Raw genomic sequence first — 22,307 nt, forward strand, 5'->3', positions numbered from 1 at the left:
AAGAAGCCTTGGCGAGTTGCTGCAGTGCATCTTGTAGACGGTGCACACTGCAGCCACGGTGCGCCGGTGGTGGAGGGAGTGAGTGTCGAAGGTGGTGGGTAGCGTGTCGATCGAGCGGGGCTGCTTTGTTCTGGATGGTGTCGAGCTTCTCAAGTGTTGTTGGAGCTGCAACTCATCCAGGCAAGTGGAGAGTGTTCCATCACACTCCTGACTTGTGCCTTGTAGATGGTGGAAAAGCTTTGGGGAGTCAGGAGGCGAGACACTCGCCACAGAATACCCAGCCTCTGACCCGCTCTATGCCAGTGTTTATACTTCACACGAGCCTCCTCCCTTCCATCTTCATCTCACCTAATCGGCATATCCTTCTATTCTGCGCGTGTTTATCCAGCTTCCCCTTAAAAGGGAATGTTATTATTGTCGAGTTATTCGCTCGAGTCGTGCGTTTAACCGTCGCTCGCAGTGTGACATCTGATCTTTTTTATTTTACGTTTAAGAAACCCAGAGGCTATGACACACCCCATAAACCAACGCTGGCGAGCCGACTATGTCATCCACCCCAAGATGAAGTCCGAGACCATCGCCATCCGGCCCGCGTTTCTCAACTGGCCCGTGCCCCGCAGCCGGGCTTTAAACTGAGCGCTTTCGACGCGAGGGAGTGGGAATGAGGGGGAGACGCGGGACCAACGCTGCCCCCCCGACCACTGGACACCCCTCCCCCCCATGCCCTCCACAGTCCTTGCCACCTGCGCAGTGAAGGATTGTGGGGAACCAGAACGAACTGCAGAGGTGGGCAGAGCTCTGACCTCGAGTTTCCTGTCTTACAACTTTAAATTAAAAAAGTACTTTAATTGGCTGTAAAGCACTTTGTGACATCCTGTGGTGGTGAATGCAGCTGTATAAATGCACGTCTTTGTTACCCTGTCAATGTGTTCCGGTGTGATTAAACCTGCATGGGGCGGTGTGAGGGGTCGGGTGCGTGAGAGGGGGGTACGGAGCGGAACGAAGGGGGGGGGTGGGGGTGGTGCGAGGTGTGTACGGAGCAGTGTGAGGGTTCGTGGGGGCGTGAGGGGGGTACGGAGCGGAACAAGGAGCGGGTGCGAGGGAGGGGAACGGAGTGGTGTGAGGGGTCGAGGGTCGGGACGAGGGTTCTGAGCGGTGTGAGGGGTCGGGGGAGGGTGTGAGGGGGGGTACGGAGCAGTGAGGGGGTCCGGGGAGTACGGAGCGTTGAGGGGTCCGGGGGGGGTTGGGGCTTGAGGGGGTACGGAGCAGAACACGGGGGGTGCAAAGGGGGGTACGGAGCGGTGTGAGGGATCGGGGGGGGGGGGGGGCGTGAGGGGGTGGCGTCACGGAGCGGTGTGAGGCAGGATACGGAAACGTGCGAGGGAGGTACGGAGCTGTGACGACCCGGCCACCCTCGGGTGTTAAAGCCGACACATTATACAAAGCCAGTCTCACTGAATACTTTGCGTCAAACACGCAAGGGTTTAATTGTGTTGCACCTATCGGATTGCCAGTGTACAGTTCACGGGCGGGGGCTCTCGGAGCTCGTGGACAGCTGCGTAGTCAGGACGCCATGCCGCATTTTCTCTCGCTCGTGAAGCTTCTGCCGGATCTTTTCTGGGAGCTTCAGGTCGGTGTAGTACTCTGCCGGATGGAGAGAGAACACGAAGGGTGAGTTCCTGCCATGACACCGTCCCCCCCCACGCCCCATACCACCCACCTACCCCCACCCCCTCCCAACACCATACAGGGAGCTGTACTCTATCTAACCCCGTGCTGTACTTGCCCTGGGAGTGTTTGATGGGACAGTGTAGAGGGAGCTTTACTCTGTATCTAACCCCCTGTATCTGCCCTGGGAATGTTTGATGGGACAGTGTAGAGGGAGCTTTACTCTGTATCTAACCCCCTGTACCTGCCCTGGGAGAGTTTGATGGGACAGTGTAGAGGGAGCTTTACTCTGTATCTAACCCCCTGTATCTGCCCTGGGAATGTTTGATGGGACAGTGTAGAGGGAGCTTTACTCTGTATCTAACCCCGTGCTGTACCTGCCCTGGGGGTGTTTGATGGGACAGTGTAGAGGGAGCTTTACTCTGTATCTAACCCCATGCTGTACCTGCCCTGGGAGTGTTTGATGGGACAGTGTAGACGGAGCTTTACTCTGTATCTAACCCCCTGTACCTGCCCTGGGAGTGTTTGATGGGACAGTGTAGAGGGAGCTTTACTCTGTATCTAACCCCCTGTATCTGCCCTGGGAATGTTTGATGGGACAGTGTAGAGGGAGCTTTACTCTGTATCTAACCCCATGCTGTACCTGCCCTGGGAGTGTTTGATGGGACAGTGTAGAGGGAGCTTTACTCTGTATCTAACCCCGTGCTGTACCAGCCCTGGGAGTGTTTGATGGGACAGTGTAGAGGGAGCTTTACTCTGTATCTAACCCCCTGTACCTGCCCTGGGAGTGTTTGATGGGACAGTGTAGAGGGAGCTTTACTCTGTATCTAACCCCATGCGGTGCCTAACTGCGACAATGGGCAGGGAGCTGATGACCACTGCCTTCAGATTGAGATTTGTGCCGATTCAAATTGCAGCTGTGGATTTAAAACTCACCAGCGGCAAATCCCCGGATGTTTTTTGGTCTCTTTAAGAGTACAGACCTGGAAAGGTAAGGGTGCAAAGGATTCAGCCTCAATCCACCTTCAACAAAATCCACTCACATGCAAACGCTCCACAATTTGTGGGGAAAGGGGGAAATCTGTAGAGAACTGTAATGACAATAATCACACCCGGGACTGTTATACACAACTTGTAGCCATTGTAGCTTGTAACTAATGTCATGCTCACTGCCTCAGTTGCCAAAAGCATGGAATCACAGAAAGTTTACAGCAGAGGGTGGCCATTCGGCCCATCGTGTCCGCGCCGGCCAACCAAGAGCTACCCAGCCTAATCCAACTTTCCAGCTCTCGGTCCGTAGCCCTGTAGGTTACGGCACTTCGAGCGCACATCCCAATGTGGTGAGGGTCTCCGTCTCTACCACCCTTTCAGGCAGTGAGTTCCAGACCCTCACCACCTTCTGGGTGAAGACATTTCCCCTGAAATCCCCTTGCATCCTTCTACCAATTACTTTCAATCGATGCCCCCTGGTTGTTGACCCCCCTGCCGAGGGAAACAGGTCCGTCCTAACCACTCTATTCGGCCCCTCATCATTTTTCAAGATATTAAGGGGAACACACGGGGTCAATAGAGAGAAAATATTTCCACCGGTTGGGGATTCTAGGACTAGGGGGCAAAGTCTGAAAATTAGAGTGAAATTAGGAAACACTTCTACACACATGGGGTGGCAGTCCTTTAGAACTCTCACTCGCAAACGGCAATTGATGCTGGATTAATTGTTTATTTTAAATCGGAGATTGATAGCTTTCTGTTAACCAAAGGTATTACGGGAAATGGGCCAAAGGCAGGTATATGGAGTTAGGTTGCAGATCAGCCATGATCTGATTGAATGGTGGAGCAGGCTCGAGGGGCTGAATGGGCCTCCTCCTGTTCCTGTGTAACAGGCTCGAGGGGCTGAATGGCCGCCTCCTGTTCCTGTGTAACAGGCTCGAGGGGCTGAATGGCCTCCTCCTGTTCCTGTGTAACAGGCTCGAGGGGCTGAATGGCCTCCTCCTGTTCCTGTGTAACAGGCTCGAGGGGCTGAATGGCCGCCTCCTGTTCCTGTGTAACAGGCTCGAGGGGCTGAATGGCCTCCTCCTGTTCCTGTGTAACAGGCTCGAGGGGCTGAATGGGCCTCCTCCTGTTCCTGTGTAACAGGCTCGAGGGGCTGAATGGCCGCCTCCTGTTCCTGTGTAACAGGCTCGAGGGGCTGAATGGGCCTCCTCCTGTTCCTGTGTAACAGGCTCGAGGGGCTGAATGGGCCTCCTCCTGTTCCTGTGTAACAGGCTCGAGGGGCTGAATGGGCCTCCTCCTGTTCCTGTGTAACAGGTTCGAGGGGCTGAATAGGCCTCCTGTTCCTATGTTATACACCTCAATGAAATCTTCCCGCAGCCTCCTCTGGTTCAAAGAAAACAACCCCTGCCTATCCAATCTTCCCTCGTAGCTAAAATTCCCCAGTCCTGGCAACATCCTGGTAACTCTCCTCTGTACCCTCTCCTGGTGCGATCACATCCTTCCTGTAATGTGGTGACCAGAACCGCATGCAGTACTCCAGCTGCGGCCAAATAAGTGACAAACTGCTTTCTAATCACCTCATAAAATCTCCCAGCAGCAGCTCCACTTCTGGATGCTTCCTCAAGTAATATTCGTTTGCAATTCGAGTGTCTATCTGTGGAAAAATAAAGGAATAATATTCACTAACTGCATCTCAGAAATGATTTGAAGACATTAAGGCACTCCTGCACAGGACTGTCCCTTGATCAATGACAAGTAAAGATGCCCTAATGCCATGAAACTGGTAACCCGAGCTCTAAAGTACATATTATACCCGAATTTCCAATATCCGTGGCCCACTAAAGTGTCAGCCATGGCTCAGTGGGCAGCTCTCTCGCCTCGGAGTCAGAAGGTTGTGTGTTCAAGTCTCACTCCAGGGACTTGAGCCCATAATCCAGGCTGACACTCCCAGTGCAGAGAGAAAGGTTTACTCTGTATCTAACCCCCTGTACCTGCCCTGGGAGTGTTTGATGGGACAGTGTAGAGGGAGCTTTACTCTGTATCTAACCCCCTGTACCTGCCCTGGGAGTGTTTGATGGGACAGTGTAGAGGGAGCTTTACTCTGTATCTAACCCCCTGTACCTGCCCTGGGAGTGTTTGATGGGACAGTGTAGAGGGAGCTTTACTCTGTATCTAACCCCCTGTACCTGCCCTGGGAGTGTTTGATGGGACAGTGTAGAGGGAGCTTTACTCTGTATCTAACCCCCTGTACCTGCCCTGGGAGTGTTTGATGGGACAGTGTAGAGAGCTTTACTCTGTATCTAACCTCCTGTACCTGCCCTGGGAGTGTTTGATGGGACAGTGTAGAGGGAGCTTTACTCTGTATCTAACCCCGTGCTGTACCTGCCGTGGGAGTGTTTGATGGGACAGTGTAGAGGGAGCTTTACTCTGTATCTAACCCCCTGTACCTGCCCTGGGAGTGTTTGATGGGACAGTGTAGAGGGAGCTTTACTCTGTATCTAACCCCGTGCTGTACCTGCCCTGGGAGTGTTTGATGGGACAGTGTAGAGAGCTTTACTCTGTATCTAACCCCCTGTACCTGCCCTGGGAGTGTTTGATGGGACAGTGTAGAGGGAGCTTTACTCTGTATCTAACCCCATACTGTACCTGCCCTGGGAGTGTTTGATGGGACAGTGTAGAGGCAGCTTTACTCTGTATCTAACCCCCTGTACCTACCCTGGGAGTGTTTGATGGGACAGTGTAGAGTGAGCTTTACTCTGTATCTAACCCCCTGTACCTGCCCTGGGAGTGTTTGATGGGACAGTGTAGAGGGAGCTTTACTCTGTATCTAACCCCATACTGTACCTGCCCTGGGAGTGTTTGATGGGACAGTGTAGAGGGAGCTTTACTCTGTATCTAACCCCATGCTGTACCAGCCCTGGGAGTGTTTGATGGGACAGTGTAGAGGGAGCTTTACTCTGTATCTAACCCCGTGCTGTACCTGCCCTGGGAGTGTTTGATGGGACAGTGTAGAGGCAGCTTTACTCTGTATCTAACCCCCTGTACCTACCCTGGGAGTGTTTGATGGGACAGTGTAGAGTGAGCTTTACTCTGTATCTAACCCCGTGCTGTACCTGCCCTGAGAGTGTTTGATCGCTCATTAAAATGTCACTGACAGGTACAGAAAATAATGAAAAAGGCTAATGGAACGCTGGTCTTTATATCGAGAGGACTAGAACACAAGGGGGTAGAAGTTGTGCTGCAGCTGTACAAACCCTGGTTAGACCGCACCTGGAGCACTGTGTACAGTTCAGGGCATCACACGTTAAGGAGGATATATTAGCCTTGGAGGGAGTGCAGTGTGGGTTTACCAGAATGATACCCGGAATCCAAGGGTTAAATTGGGAGGATCAGCCATGATCTTGTTGAATGGCGGGCAGGCTCGAGGGGCTAGATGGCCTACTCCTGTTCCTAATTCTTATGTTCTTATGTATATTACACAAAGTAGGATTGTATTCCCTAGAATTTAGACGGTTAAGGCGTGATCTGATCGAAGTTTTCAGGATATTGAGGGGAATCGATAGGGTAGATAGAGAGAGAGACTATTCCCGCTGGTTGGGGAGTCTAGGACCAGGGGGCAGAGTCTAGAAATTAGAGCCAGACCTTTCAGAAGTGAAGTTAGGAAAAATTTCTACACACAAAGGGTGGTAGAGGTTTGGCACGCTATTCTGCAAACGGCAATTGATGCCAAATCAATTTTTAATAATAAATCAGAGATCAACTGATTTTTGTTAACCAAAAGGTATTAAGTGACCAGTGGGGTGCCGCAGGGCTCAGTGCTGGGACCCCAGCTATTTACAATATACATCAATGATTTAGATGAAGGAATTGAATGTAATATCTCCAAGTTTGCAGACGACACTAAGCTGGGTGACGGTGTGAGCTGCGAGGAGGACGCTAAGAGGCTGCAGGGTGACTTGGACAGGTTAGGTGAGGAGGCAAATGCATGGCAGATGCAGTATAATGTGGATAAATGTGAGGTTATCCACTTTGGTGGCAAAAAACAAGGCGGCAGAATATTATCTGAATGGCGGCAGATTAGGAAAAGGGGAGGTGCAACGAGACCTGGGTGTCATGGTTCATCAGTCATTGAAAGTTGGCATACAGGTACAGCAGGCGGTGAAGAAGGCAAATGGTATGTTGGCCTTCACAGCGAGAGGATTTGAGTATAGGAGCAGGGAGGTCTTACTGCAGTTGTACAGGGCCTTGGTGAAGCCTCACCTGGAATATTGTGTTCAGTTTTGGTCTCCTAATCTGAGGAAGGACGTTCTTGCTATTGAGGGAGTGCAGCGAAGGTTCACCAGACTGATTCCCGGGATGGCAGGACTGACATATGAGGAGAGACTGGATCGACTGGGCCTGTATTCACTGGAGTTTAGAAGGATGAGGGGATCTCATAGAAACATATAAAATTCTGACGGGACTGGACAGGTTAGATGCAGGAAGAATGTTCCCGATGTTGGGGAAGTCCAGAACCAGGGGTCACAGTCTAAGGATAAGGGGGAAGCCATTTAGGACCGAGATGAGGAGAAACTTCTTCACCCAGAGAATTGTGAACCTGTGGAATTCTCTACCGCAGAGAGTTGTTGAGGCCAGTTCGTTGGATATATTCAAGAGGGAGTTAGATATGGCCCTTACGGCTAAAGGGATCAAGGGGTATGGAGAGAAAGCAGGAAAGGGGTACTGAGGAATGATCAGCCATGATCTTATTGAATGGTGGTGCAGGCTCGAAGGGCCGTCTCTTGTTCCTCTTTCCCGCCGCTGATTGGCTGCAGCGCCTGTCAGTCACCCAGCGCCGCGCTCTGATTGGGCGCTCCGCGTTGCCCCGCGCGACGGTGATGGTATAAAAATTTATATTTAAAAAAAAATATATATATATATATTGAGAGGCGGCCGCTCACCTTGAACTCGTACAGCAGGTCCTGCTGCCGCTGGCTGAGCGCGTCCAGGTCGTAGGACTCGGAGCCCACGGGCGGCGGCATCTGCGGCTCGGCGTCTTCATCGGCGCCCTCCATCTTTGGTCAAGCGGCCTGGCCGATCGCGCAGGCGCACTCAGCAGTCGGGCGGGAAGCGAAGGGGCCAGAAGGGGAAGGCAGAGAGGCACGTGGGGGCCGGGCGCTGAACCAATCGCCGCGCTTCAGGTCCCGCGTGGAGGGGCGCGGGGCGGGAGCGGGAGCGGGGGAGAGAGGAGGAGGGGGGGGGGGGGTGTTGCGAGCGCGCGCGGGAGCCATCAACCAATCGCCGCGCTGTTAAACAATCTGTAGGGAGGACCACGTGGGGGGGGGGGGCCCAGCCCGAGGCTGGACCAATCGCCGCGCGGGTGGGGGAACTGTGCGCGAGAAGGAGAGAGCGCGCGTGAGGCGGCACGTGGGGTCGGGCGGCGCCGAACCAATCGCAAGGCTTCAACCCCCCCCCCCCCCCCGTTGCTGGGCAGGCGCGCGAGCCGGGCCGCTCAACCAATCGCTGGCGGCAGGAGGAGCACGCGGGGGTCGCCACGCCACGCGACTGTTTTGTTTTCCCGCCGCTCCAGGCACGCGGGCTTGCTTGGCGTCCGCCCGTCGCCCACAGGGAGGGGTCAAAGCCCCAGGCGCCATTTTGTGGCCCAAGGGTTGGCCACCGTCAGGCGCATAGCAAGATCCCGCAGAAACCGCGCGGCGATTCGAGGCGGCGACGGTCCGCCCAGTACCGCCCAACTCTTGCCCATTCACCCAACGTGGGCCGGGGTCACCCCACCACCCCCGCCTACCCCCACCTCCCTTTGTGGCCAAGGGTTGGCTGCCCTCGGGCGCATAGCAAGATCCCGCAGAAACCGCGCGGCGATTCGAGGCGGTGACGGTCCGCCCAGTACCGCCCACCTCTTCCACATTCACCCAACGTGAGCCGGGGTCACCCCCCCCCCCGCCTCCCCCCACCTCCCTTTGTGGCCAAGGGTTGGCCGCCCTCGGGCGCATAGCAAGATCCCGCAGAAACCGCGCGCTGATTGGAGGCGGCGACGGTCCGCCCAGTACCGCCCACCTCTTCCACATTCACCCAACGTGGGCCGGGGTCACCCCCCACCACCCCCCCCCCCCGCCTCCCCCCACCTCCCTTTGTGGCCAAGGGTTGGCTGCCCTCGGGCGCATAGCAAGATCCCGCAGAAACCGCGCGGCGATTCGAGGCGGCGACGGTCCGCCCAGTACCGCCCACCTCTTCCCCATTCACCCAACGTGGGCCGGGGTCACCCCCCCCCCCCCGCCTCCCCCCACCTTTCCCTTTGTGGCCAAGGGTTGGCCGCCCTCGGGCGCATAGCAAGATCCCGCAGAAACCGCGCGCTGATTGGAGGCGGCGACGGTCCGCCCAGTACCGCCCACCGGCAATCTCTTCCCCATTCACCGAATCCAACATGGGTTGGGGTCACCCATTCCCGCCCCCTCCCCCCCCCCCCCCCCCCCGCTTTGTGGCCAAGGGTTGGCCGCCCTCGGGCGCATAGCAAGATCCCGCAGAAACCGGGCGCTGTGTCGACCGAGGGCGGGTGGGGTGGGTGGGGAAATGTTGGCCCGGATGCCGGCCGGAGTTCCCCGCGTGGCAGGGTAGAGCTTCTATCGTGTGGTCCGTCCGGCCTCTTACTGGGGTGTCGCCCCTAGTTCTGGGCGCCGCACCTTCGGAAGGATGTGAAGGCCTTGGAGAGGGTGCAGGAAAGATTGACGGGAATGGCTGCAGGGGATCAGGGGCTTCAGTGTACGGGGAGAGACTGGAGAAGCTGGGGTTGGTTCTCCTTGGAGCAGAGATGGTTGAGAGGAGATTTGATTTAGAGGTGTTCAAAACCATGAGGGGTCTGGACAGAGTAGGGAGAGAGAAACTGTTCCCATTGGCGGCAGGATTGAGAACCAGTGGGGACACAAATTTAGCAGATGAACCAAAGGCGGAAAACCTTTTTACGTGTAAGATTATGAGGGGGCTCGACAAGGTGGATGCAGAGAGGATGCCCACTGATGGCGGAGACTAGAACTAGGGGGCATGGTCTTAGAATAAGGGGCCACCCATTTAAGACTGAGATGAGGAGGAATTTCTTCTCTCAGAGGGTTGTAAACCTGTGGAATTCGCTGCCTCAGAGAGCTGTGGAAGCTGGGTCATTGAATAAGTTTAAGACAGAACTAGGCAGTTTCTTAAACGATAAGGGGATACGGGGTTATGGGGAGCGGGCGGGGAACATAGGAACATAAGAATTAGGAACAGGAGTAGGCCATCTAGCCCCTCGAGCCTGCTCCGCCATTCAACAAGATCATGGCTGATCTGGCCGTGGACTCAGCTCCACTTACCCGCCCGCTCCCCGTAACCCTTAATTCCCTTATTGGTTAAAAATCGATCTATCTGTGACTTGAATACATTCAATGAGCTAGCCTCAACTGCTTCCTTGGGCAGAGAATTCCACAGATTCACAACCCTCTGGGAGAAGAAATTCCTTCTCAACTCGGTTTTAAATTGGCTCCTCCGTATTTTGAGGCTGTGCCCCCTAGTTCTAGTATCCCCGACCAGTGGAAACAACCTCTCTGCCTCTATCTTGTCTATCCCTTTCATGATTTTAAATGTTTCTATAAGATCATCCCTCATCCTTCTGAACTCCAAGGAGTAAAGACCCAGTCTACTCAATCTATCATCATAAGGTAACCCCCTCATCTCCAGAATCAGCCTAGTGAATCGTCTCTGTACCCCCTCCAAAGCTAGTATATCCTTCCTTAAGTAAGGTGACCAAAACTGCACGCAGTACTCCAGGTGCGGCCTCACCAATACCCTGTACAGTTGCAGCAGGACCTCCCTGCTTTTGTACTCCATCCCTCTCGCAATGAAGGCCAACATTCCATTCGCCTTCCTGATTACCTGCTGCACCTGCAAACTAACTTTTTGGGATTCATTTGGGAAGTGGAGCTGAGTCCATGACCAGATCAGCCATGATCGTATTAAATGGCGGAGCAGGCCCGAAGGGCCATATGGCCGACTTCTGCTCTTATTTCGTATGTTCTTATGATATAAAATGAATGAGGGGATTAGCTAGAGTGGATAGGAAGGACCCATTTCCCTTAGCGGAGAGGTCATAGGGAGTTGAGGGGAACGTTTTTCTGGTCTGATGGCAGGACGCCAATTGAAAGAGAGGCCATGGTTGGGAAATTGTGCCATGATCTGGGATGTTGACCTGATTTGGAGTTGGGGAGTGAGGCAAGGACGGAAGGGAGTCAAATCGAAGATGAGAAAGTACTGTTAAAGAAATGTGACGCATGTGTTTACTTTTTGAAAAAAAACGTGTGAAAGGTTTATGTGTTTATCATCCACTGGCAGCTCAGAGTTCTGCAATTCAAACCCAAAATGTCACAATAGGAGATAGAAACTAGGTCCACCAACACTCAATTTCGAGCAATGCAGGTGCTTTCACAGGAATTGCTCATGGTAATGCATCAGATATATGGGCATGTGACCAAAGGCTTGGTCAAAGAGGGAGGTTTTGAGGAGCGTCTTAAGGGAGGAGAGAGAGGCGGAGGTTTAGGGATGGAGTTCCAGAGCTTGGGGCCCCAGGCCCATGGAAATCGGAGGATGCTGGTGGGGGGAGTCTAGGTCCAAGGGGACATCACCTTAAAATCAGAGGCCAGGCCATTCAGGAGAGAAGTTGGGAAACATTTTTTCGCGCAAAATGTGGCAAAAGTGTGGGACTCTCTCCCACAAAAAAACAGCAGATGCCAGCTCAATTCATTTTAATTCTGCCGAGCAGAAAGGAGGAAGAGCGGGGAGGGAGGGGATTTCCAACGGGGGTAGTTCTCCCGCCAGTCCCTCTTTATGATATTCGGGAACTGAGGCGGCTCACACCAGGCCTCGTTGGAAAATGGCCTCCCGTGCTCTTCTGCCTGAAGACAATGCATTTCCAGCTCATGCCCCAGCCCCCAACCCCCTGCGTCCACAGTGTTCCCTCCAGTTACCCCAGGGATATGCTTACAAAGTTTGCAGTTGATACTAAAAATGGTCACGTGGTCGACAACGCTGCGGACTGCAGGAAGATAGCAATGAACACGTCAGGTGGGCAGGGCAGTGGCAAATGGAATTTAATCCGGAGAAGTGTGAGGTAATGCATTTGGGGAGGGCGGACAAGGCAAGGGAATACACATTAAATGGGAGGACACTGAGAACTGTAGAGGAACAGAGGGACCTGGGAGTGCAGGTCCACAGATCCCTGAAGGTAGCAGGCCAGGTGGATAATGTGGTTAGGAAGGCATACGGAATACTTGCCTTTATTAGCCGAGGCGTGGAATACAAGAGCAGGGAGGTTAGAACTGTATAAACCACTGGTTAGGCCACAGCTAGAGTACTGCATGCAGCTGTGGTCACCACATTACAGAAAATATGTGATTGCACTAGAGAGGGTACAGAGGAGATTTACCAGAATGTTGCACTAGAGAGGGTACAGAGGAGATTTACCAGAATGTTGCACTGGAGAGGGTACAGAGGAGATTTACCAGGATGTTGCACTGGAGAGGGTACAGAGGAGATTTACCAAGATGTTGCACTGGAGAGGGTACAGAGGAGATTTACCAGAATGTTGCACGAGAGAGGGTACAGAGGAGATTTACCAGGATGTTGCACTGGAGAGGGTACAGAGCAGATTTACCAGGATGTTGCACTGGAGAGGGTACAGAGGAGATTTACCAGGATGTTGCACTAGAGAGTGTACAGAGGAGATTTACCAGGATGTTGCACTAGAGAGGGTACAGAGGAGATTTACCAGGATGTTGCACTGGAGAGTGTACAGAGGAGATTTACCAGGATGTTGCACTAGAGAGGGTACAGAGGAGATTTACCAGGATGTTGCACTGGAGAGGGTACAGAGGAGATTTACCAGGATGTTGCACTAGAGAGGGTACAGAGGAGATTTACCAGGATGTTGCACTGGAGAGGGTACAGAGGAGATTTACCAGGATGTTGCACTGGAGAGGGTACAGAGGAGGTTTACCAGGTTGTTGCACTAGAGAGGGTACAGAGGAGATTTACCAGGATGTTGCACTAGAGAGGGTACAGAGGAGATTTACCAGGATGTTGCACTGGAGAGGATACAGAGGAGATTTACCAGGATGTTGCACTGGAGAGGGCACAGAGGAGATTTACCAGGATGTTGCACTAGAGAGGGTACAGAGGAGATTTACCAGGATGTTGCACTGGAGAGGGTACAGAGGAGATTTACCAGGATGTTGCACTGGAGAGGGTACAGAGGAGATTTACCAGGATGTTGCACTAGAGAGGGTACAGAGGATATTTACCAGGATGTTGCCTGGACTGGAGAATTTTAGCGATGAGGAAAGATTGGATAGGCTGGGTTTGTTTTCATTGGAACAGAGGAGGCTGAGGGGAGACCTGATTGAGGTGTATAAAATGATGAGGGGCCTGGATAGAGTGGATAGGACGGACCTGTTTCCCTCGGCAGAGGGGTCAACAACCAGGGAGCATAGATTGAAAGTAATTGGGGGGAGGTTTAGAGGGGATTTGAGGGGAAATGTCTTCACCCAGAGGGTGGTGGGGGTCTGGAACTCACTGCCTGAAAGGGTGGTAGAGGCAGAAACCCTCACCACATTTGGATGTGCAGCTTGAAGTGCCGTAACCTACAGGGCTACGGACCGAGAGCCGGAAGTGCGATTAGGCCGGGTGGCTCCTGGTTGGCCGGCGCGGACACGATGGGCCGAAATGGCCTCCTCCCGTGCTGTAAATTTCTCTGATTCTCTGAAGAGCGAGCCCTCGACCACAAGCAGATCCGGGGCCCCTGGCAATTGGTATCACTTGTCGTGAGACTCCCTCTTCTGCACCGCTAGTACTCCAGGTGCAGGTGGCAGTGTTGCCATAGACTAGAATTGTCCTCATTGTCAGCCCGAGGATCAAGCTGAGCCATGGAGTGTTGCACGAGCACTACTTGGAGACCTGGTGTAAGGGAGTGGGCAGCATGCGCACCAAAGACATGAGCACATAAATCTAGGCTGACACTCCCGGTGCGGTGCTGAGGGAGCGCCGTACTGCACTGTCGGAGGGGCAGTACTGAGGGAGTGCCGCACTGTCGGAGGGGCAGTACTGAGGGAGTGCCGCACTGTCGGAGGGGCAGTACTGAGGGAGTGCCGCACTGTCGGAGGGGCAGTACTGAGGGAGTGCCGCACTGTCGGAGGGGCAGTACTGAGGGAGTGCCGCACTGTCGGAGGGGCAGTACTGAGGGAGCGCCGCACTGTCGGAGGGGCAGTACTGAGGGAGCGCCGTACTGTCGGAGGAGCGGTACTGAGGGAGTGCCGCACTGTCGGAGGGGCAGTACTGAGGGAGTGCCGCACTGTCGGAGGAGCGGTACTGAGGGAGTGCCGCACTGTCGGAGGGGCAGTACTGAGGGAGCGCCGTACTGCACTGTCGGATGGGCAGTACTGAGGGAGTGCCGCACTGTCGGAGGGGCAGTACTGAGGGAGTGCCGCACTGTCGGAGGAGCGGTACTGAGGGAGTGCCGCACTGTCGGAGGAGCGGTACTGAGGGAGTGCCACACTGTCGGAGGGGCAGTACTGAGGGAGTGCCGCACTGTCCGAGGGGCAGTACTGAGGGAGCGCCGCACTGTCGGAGGGGCAGTACTGAGGGAGCGTCACGCTGTCGGAGGGGCAGTACTGAGGGAGTGCCGCGCTGTCGGAGGGGCAGTACTGAGGGGGCGCTGCACTGTCGGAGGGGCGGTACTGAGGGAGTGCCGCACTGTCGCAGGTGCAGTACTGAGGGAGTGCCGCACTGTCGGAGTGGCAGTACTGAGGGAGCCCGCACTGTCGGAGGGGCAGTACTGAGGGAGCGCCGCACTGTCGGATGGGCAGTACTGAGGGAGCGTCACACTGTCGGAGAGACAGTACTGAGGGAGCCCGCACTGTCGGAGAGACAGTACTGAGGGAGCCCGCACTGTCGGAGGGGCAGTACTGAGGGAGCGCCGCACTGTCGGAGGGGCGGTACTGAGGGAGTGCCGCACTGTCGCAGGTGCAGTACTGAGGGAGTGCCGCACTGTCGGAGAGACAGTACTGAGGGAGCCCGCACTATCGCAGGTGCAGTACTGAGGGTGTGCCGTACTGCGCTGTCGGAGGGGCAGTACAGAGGGAGTGCCGCACTGTCGCAGGGGCAGTACTGAGGGAGCGCCGTACTGCACTGTTGGAGGGGCAGCACTGAGGGAGTGCCGCACTGTCGGAGGGGCAGTACTGAGGGAGTGCCGCGCTGTCCGAGGGGCAGTACTGAGGGAGCGTCACACTGTCGGAGGGGCAGTACTGAGGGAGTGCCGCGCTGTCGGAGGGGCAGTACTGAGGGAGCGTCACACTGTCGGAGAGACAGTACTGAGGGAGCCCGCATTGTCGGAGGGGCAGTACTGAGGGAGTGCCGTACTGCACTGTCGGAGGGGCAGTACTGAGGGAGTGCCGCACTGTCGGAGGGGCGGTACTGAGGGAGTGCCGCACTGTCGGAGAGACAGTACTGAGGGAGCCCGCACTGTCGCAGGTGCAGTACTGAGGGAGTGCCGCACTGTCGGAGAGACAGTACTGAGGGAGCCCGCACTGTCGCAGGTGCAGTACTGAGGGAGTGCCGCACTGTCGGAGGGGCAGTACTGAGGGAGTGCCGCACTGTCGGAGGGGCAGTACTGAGGGAGTGCCGCACTGTCGCAGGTGCAGTACTGAGGGAGTGCCGCACTGTCGGAGGGGCATTACTGAGGGAGTGCCGCACTGTCGGAGGGGCAGTACTGAGGGAGCGCCGCACTGTCGGAGGGGCAGTACTGAGGGAGCGTCGCACTGTCGGAGGGGCAGTACTGAGGGAGTGCCGCACTGTCGGAGGGGCGGTACTGAGGGAGCGCCGCACTGTCGGAGGGGCAGTACTGAGGGAGCTCCGTACTGTCGGAGGGGCAGTACTGAGGGAGCACCGTACTGTCGGAGGGGCGGTACTGAGGGAGCGTCGCACTGTCGGAGGGGCAGTACTGAGGGAGCGTCGCACTGACGGACGGGCAGTACTGAGGGAGTGCCGCACTGTCGGAGGGGCAGTACTGAGGGAGCGCCGCACTGTCGGAGGGGCAGTACTGAGGGAGCGCCGCAGTGTCGGAGGGACAGTACTGAGGGAGCGCCGCACTGTCGGATATGCTGTCTTTCGGATGAGACATTAAACCGAGGCCCCGTCTGCCCTCTCAGGTGGACGTAAAACATCCCACGGCCACTATTTCGAAGAAGAGCAGGGGGAGTTCTCCCCGGTGTCCTTGGGCCAATATTTATCCCTCAATCAACATAACAAAAAAACAGATGATCTGGATCATTATCACATCGCTGTCTGTGGGAGCTTGCTGTGCGCAAATTGGCTGTCGCGTTTCCTGCATTACAACAGTGGCTACACTCCAAAAGCACTTTATTGTCTGTGAAGTGATTTGAGACATGTGATGGTCGTGAAAGGTGCTATAGAAATGTAAGTACTTATTTTTTCTTTTGTTGTGTTTCCAGTTAACTTCCTGCCATTTGGCATCCAGCAAACACATTCCCAACATCATCTGGTGTAAAATGGCATTCGATCCTGGCTGCCCTCCCACTTTCCACCCTCCGTAACCATCAGCTCATCAAAAACTTTGCTACCACGTGTTCTAATTTGCACCGAGTCCCATTCACCCATCACCCCCTGTGCTCGCTGACCTACATTGGCTCCCGCAGGGTCTGACAACGCCTCGATTGCAAAATTCTCATCCTTGTTTACATTCCCTCTATGGCCCTCGCCCCTCCCTATCTCTGTAATCTCCTCCAGCCCCTACACCCTCCCTATCTCTGTAACCCCTTCCAACCCTACACCCCTCCCTATCTCTGTAATCTCCTCCAGCCCCTACACCCCTCCCTATCTCTGTAATCTCCTCCAGCCCCTACACCCCTCCCTATCTCTGTAATCTCCTCCAGCCCCTACACCCCTCCCTATCTCTGTAACCTCCTCCAGCCCCTACACCCCTCCCTATCTCTGTAACCTCCTCCAGCCCCTACACCCCTCCCTATCTCTGTAACCTCCTCCAGTCCCTACACCCCTCCCTATCTCTGTAACCTCCTCCAGCCCCGACAGCCCTCCCTATCTCTGTAACCTCCTCCAGCCTCTACACCCCTCCCTATCTCTGTAACCCCCTCCAGCCCCTATACCCCTCCCTATCTCTGTAACCTCCTCCAGCCCCTACACTCCTCCCCATCTCTGTAACCCCCTCCAGTTCTACACCCCGCCCTATCTCTGTAACCTCCAGCTCCTACACGCCTCCATGATCTCTGCGCTCCTCCAATTCTGGCCTTTTGCCCATCCCCTGATTTCAATCGCTCCACCATCGGCTGCCTGGGCCCCAAGCTCTGGAACTCCCTCCCTAAACCTCTCCGCCTCTCTCTCCTCCTCTAAGATGCTCCATAAAACCTCCCTCTTTGAGCAAGCCTTTGGTCGCCTGTCCGAATATGTCCTTGTGTGGCTCAGGGTCAAATGTCGGATTAACCCTCCTGTGAGGCGCTTTGGGGCTTTGTAACTATGTTATAGGTTCTATATAAATGCAAGCTGTGGTTGTTGAACACAATCCACATCAAGAGCAAAGGCAATTGCCCCACTGTACCTGGGATCGAGAGGGAGAGATGTACAAGGATGCTCTGTAGTGATCCCCACTGGGAGAAGCGTGTATGTGTTGAGTGTAGTGGGAAGGTGGCGGGGTCAGGTCGGCTATGATGCTGCCTCCGGCAGTCGAATATCCAATAAACACTCTAGTGTCCCACACTCGCCTCTGAGTCAGAAAGTTGTGGGTTCAGGCACCACTCCAGGAACTTGAGCACAAAAAATCTAGGCGGACACTCCAGAGCAGTACTGAGGGAGCGCCACACTGACGGAGGGCAGTACTGAGGGAGCGCCGCACTGTCGGAGGGCAGTACTGAGGGAGCGCCGCACTGTCGGAGGGGCAGTACTGAGGGAGCGCCACACTGACGGAGGGCAGTACTGAGGGAGCGCCGCACTGTCGGAGGGCAGTACTGAGGGAGCGCCGCACTGTCGGAGGGGCGGTACTGAGGGAGTGCAGCACTGTCGGAGGGGCAGTACTGAGGGAGCGCCGCACTGTCGGAGGGGCGGTACTGAGGGAGCGCCACACTGACGGAGGGCAGTACTGAGGGAGCGCCACACTGACGGAGGGCAGTACTGAGGGAGCGCCGCACTGTCGGAGGGGCGGTACTGAGGGAGCGCCGCACTGTCGGAGGGTCAGTACTGAGGGAGCGCCACACTGTCGGAGGGACGGTACTGAGGGAGTGCTGCACTGTCGGAGGGGCAGTACTGAGGGAGCGCCGCACTGTCGGAGGGACGGTACTGAGGGAGTGCTGCACTGTCGGAGGGGCGGTACTGAGGGAGCGCCGCACTGTCGGAGGGGCGGTACTGAGGGAGTGCTGCACTGTCGGAGGGGCGGTACTGAGGGAGCGCCGCACTGTCGGAGGGGCGGTACTGAGGGAGCGCCGCACTGTCGGAGGGGCGGTACTGAGGGAGTGCTGCACTGTCGGAGGGGCGGTACTGAGGGAGCGTCGCACTGTCGGAAAAAACCTTTCGGAAAGGAGGTGCAAAAATTGGAAAGGGGGAATCAGAGGTTTTAAGTTTTGACTCCGAACCCATTCCAGCGCCAACCAATCGCTCTCTCACTGCCTTATCTTAAAGGGACAGGGATTTTGGCTGGGTTTTATTGATTTAAACAGGGAGATGAATCATACAACACGCTGGGTTTTGGTGCTGCCGTGTATAAGATGGTGCAAATCAGTGTGACTTACATCAGTGCACCATCTGTTCCGAAAAAAGTGAAGTATGCTTTGCATAACCCTCTCCCATGAATCATTGAAAGGCAGATGAATGTTAATGAATCATCATTCAGCGGGGCCAAGGGCAGGCCAACTGCAAACATCAGGGATAATTTACATGGAAGGAACAATCTCGTCAAACAATGAAGGATGCCCTTGGCATGTGCCAGGCAGGCAATTGGGAGCTTAGGAGGAGCAAGGGAGGGAAGCTCAGAGGAGCATGGACCCCAGGAGGCGAGAGAGAGAGCGAGAGAGAGGGAAAGAGAGATCGTGGAAGAGAGGGGGAGAGAGAGGGACAGAATGAGAAAGAGAACGGGAGAGAGAAATTGAGGAGTGAGGAGAGGGGGAGGGAGGTAGAGAGAAATAGAACAGTGTGTGAGAGAGAGGGAGGGTGAGTGAGAAATAGAGGAGTGAGGAGAGGGGGAGGGAGGGTGAGAGAGAGATACAGATGGAGAGAGGGGGAATGAGAAAGAGAGAGGGAGAGAGGGAAAGAGTGAGAAAGAGAGATAGTGAAAAAGACAAAGGGAGAGGGCGAAAGAGATGGTGGGAGAGAGAAATAGGAGTGGGAGAGAGAAATAGAGAAAAAGAGTGAGAGAGATACAGATGGAGAGAGACTGAGAAAGAGAGACAAAGGGAGAGAGAGAGAAATAGAGGAGGGAGAGGAATAGAGGAGTGAGGGAGGGAGGGAGAAAGGGAGGGAGAAAGAAAGATATATAGGAGGGAGGGAGAGAGGGAAAAATAAAGGAGGGAGAGAGGGAAAAATAGAGGAGGGAGGAAGGAAGAAATAGAGGAGAGAAAGAGAGAGAGGGAGGGAGTGAGAAAGACGGCGGGAGAGAGACAGACAGTGGGAGAGAGAGAGAAAAGACGAGGAAAGGGAGAAGGGAGGGAGTTCCGAGGGAAAGCGAGCGGGAGAGGTTGGAGGTGAGAGAACGGTGTTGTTATTTAGAAATGAGCTCTCCCCACCCCCACCTTCCTTCCCCTGACAGACTCTGCACATCCTCACCCGTCACTATGAACCAGTTCCCTCGCCGCTCAGAATGGAGCTACATTAAGAGTAACCTGTCGCTCTGTGACTCCCGAGACACAGGGGTGGGGGGAAGATGTCCCAGAATATCTTCACCAATCGGAAAGGCAGCCCCTTGTTGGCAGAGTGTGGGGCTGGAGTTTATCGAGGGCTATTGTGCAGTTTCTGTGTCACAGAGGGACAGATGGCGAGGCCTGGGCAGTGGCGAGAGAGAGAGAGAGAGGCTGACCAAACCGCATTAAGCACTGGAGAAGATTTAATTACTGTCAGACATTTGCAGTTTGAGACTGTGAGTTAAATCAGAGGCACAGATACTTGCCAAGTCTTGCAGCCACTTTACTCTTTGACAAATCTCGAAGATTTGCTTTTGTTAACATTATAAGGAGCGAACACGCGTTGCACAGTGAGAAATATATCCCCCGGTATTGATTATTGCTGGGTTATGGTGCACAGTAAATATATCCAGGGTATTGATTATTGCTGGGTTATAGTGCACAGTGAGAAACATATTCCCAGGTATTGATTATTACTGGGTTATGGTGCACAGTAAATATATCCCAGGTATTGATTATTGCTGGGTTATAGTACACAGTAAATATATCCCAGGTATTGATTATTGCTGGGTTATAGCACACAGTAAATATATCCCAGGTATTGATTATTGCTGGGTTATAGTACACAGTAAATATATCCCAGGTATTGATTGTTGCTGGGTTATAGTACACAGTAAATATATCCCGGGTATTGATCATTGCTAGGTTATAGTACACAGTAAATATATCCCCGGATATTGATTATTGCTGGGTTATTGTGCACCGTAAATATATCCCGGGTATTGATTATTGCTGGGTTATAGTACACTGTAAATATATCCCAGGTATTGATTATTGCTGGGTTATAGTACACAGTAAATATATCCCAGGTATTGATTATTGCTGGGTTATAGTACAGAGTAAATATATCCCAGGTGTTGATTATTGCTGGGTTATAGTACACAGTAAATATATTCCGGGTATTGATTATTGCTGGGTTATAGTACACAGTAAATATATCCCGTGTATTGATTATTGCTGGGTTATCGTACACAGTAAATATATCCCAGGGATTGATTATTGCTGGGTTATAGTACACAGTAAATATATCCCAGGTATTGATTATTGCTGAGTTATAGTACACAGTAAATATATCCCAGGTATTGATTATTGCTGGGTTATGCTGCACAGTAAATATATCGCAGGTATTGATTATTGCTGGGTTATGGTACACAGTAAATATATCCCAGGTATTGATTATTGCTGGGTTAAAGTGCACAGTAAATATATCCCAGGTATTGATTATTGCTGCGTTATAGTACACAGCAAATATATCCCGGGTATTGATTATTGCTGGGTTATGGTACACAGTAAATATATCCCAGGTATTGATTATTGCTGGGTTATAGTGCACAGTAAATATATCCCAGGTATTGATTATTGCTGCGTTATAGTACACAGCAAATATATCCCGGGTATTGATTATTGCTGGGTTATAGTACACAGTAAATATATCCCAGGTACTGATTATTGCTGAGTTATAGTACACAGTAAATATATCCCGGGTTGATTATTGCTGGGTTATAGTACACAGTAAATATATCCCGGGTATTGATTATTGCTGGGTTATGGTACACAGTAAATATATCCCAGGTATTGATTATTGCTGGGTTATAGTGCACAGTAAATATATCCCAGGTATTGATTATTGCTGCGTTATAGTACACAGCAAATATATCCCGGGTATTGATTATTGCTGGGTTATAGTACACAGTAAATATATCCCAGGTATTGATTATTGCTGGGTTATAGTGCACAGTAAATATATCCTGGGTATTGATTATTGCTGGGTTATCGTACACAGTAAATATACCCCGGGTATTGATTATTGCTGGGTTATAGTACACAGTAAATATATCCCAGGTATTGATTATTGCTGGGTTATAGTACACAGTAAATATATCCCGGGTATTGATTGTTGCTGGGTTATGGTACACAGTAAATATATCCTGGGTATTGATTATTGCTGGGTTATAGTACACAGTAAATATATCCCAGGTATTGATTATTGCTGAGTTATGGTACACAGTAAATATATCCCAGGTATTGATTATTGCTGGGTTATAGTACACAGTAAATATATCCTGGGTATTGATTATTGCTGTGTTATGGTACACAGTAAATATATCCCGGGTATTGATTATTGCTGGGTTATAGTACACAGTAAAAATATCCCAGGTATTGATTATTGCTGGGTTATAGTACCCAGTAAATATATCCCGGATATTGATTATTGCTGGGTTATAGTACACAGTAAATATATCCCGGGTATTGATTATTGCTGGGATATAGTACACAGTAAATATATCCCCAGGTATTGATTATTGCTGGGTTACAGTAAACAGTAAATATATCCCAGGTATTGATTATTGCTGGGTTATAGTACACAGTAAATATATCCCAGGTATTGATTATTGCTGGGTTATGCTGCACAATAAATATATCGCAGGTATTGATTATTGCTGGGTTATAGTACACAGTAAATATATCCCAGGTATTGATTCTTGCTCGGTTATGGTGCACAGTAAATATATCCCAGGTATTGATTATTGCTGCGTTATAGTACACAGTAAATATATCCCGCGTATTGATTATTGCTGGGTTATGGTACACAGTAATTATATCCCAGGTATTGATTATTGCTGGGTTATAGTACACATTGAATATATCCCAGCTATT

General features: G+C 52.9%; 2 protein-coding genes across 2 annotated transcripts in view; one reads left to right on the forward strand and one right to left on the reverse strand.

Annotated features, from left to right (window-relative positions):
* The window catches only part of tdrkh (tudor and KH domain containing), a 136,588-nt gene extending 135,667 nt beyond the window's left edge, over window positions 1–921 (forward strand). The window contains exon 12 of the mRNA XM_070868524.1: window positions 495–921. Within this exon, the coding sequence (XP_070724625.1) occupies window positions 495–636 (142 nt within the window). The 3' untranslated portion in view covers window positions 637–921. The remainder of the gene's footprint in view (window positions 1–494) is intronic.
* A 530-nt stretch (window positions 922–1,451) lies between these two features.
* Window positions 1,452–7,888, reverse strand: LOC139240234 (RIIa domain-containing protein 1-like). The gene is made up of 4 exons (XM_070868715.1): window positions 7,602–7,888; window positions 4,239–4,315; window positions 2,605–2,651; window positions 1,452–1,644 (listed from the first exon to the last, which is right to left on the reverse strand). Exons 1-4 carry the CDS (start codon window positions 7,713–7,715, stop codon window positions 1,523–1,525), a joined length of 360 nt encoding a protein of 119 aa, XP_070724816.1. The 5' UTR covers window positions 7,716–7,888; the 3' UTR covers window positions 1,452–1,522.
* Between the last annotated feature and the right edge of the window lie 14,419 nt (window positions 7,889–22,307).

Source organism: Pristiophorus japonicus, chromosome 30 (genome assembly GCF_044704955.1).
Source record: "Pristiophorus japonicus isolate sPriJap1 chromosome 30, sPriJap1.hap1, whole genome shotgun sequence".
Classification (NCBI taxonomy): Eukaryota; Metazoa; Chordata; class Chondrichthyes; family Pristiophoridae; genus Pristiophorus; species Pristiophorus japonicus.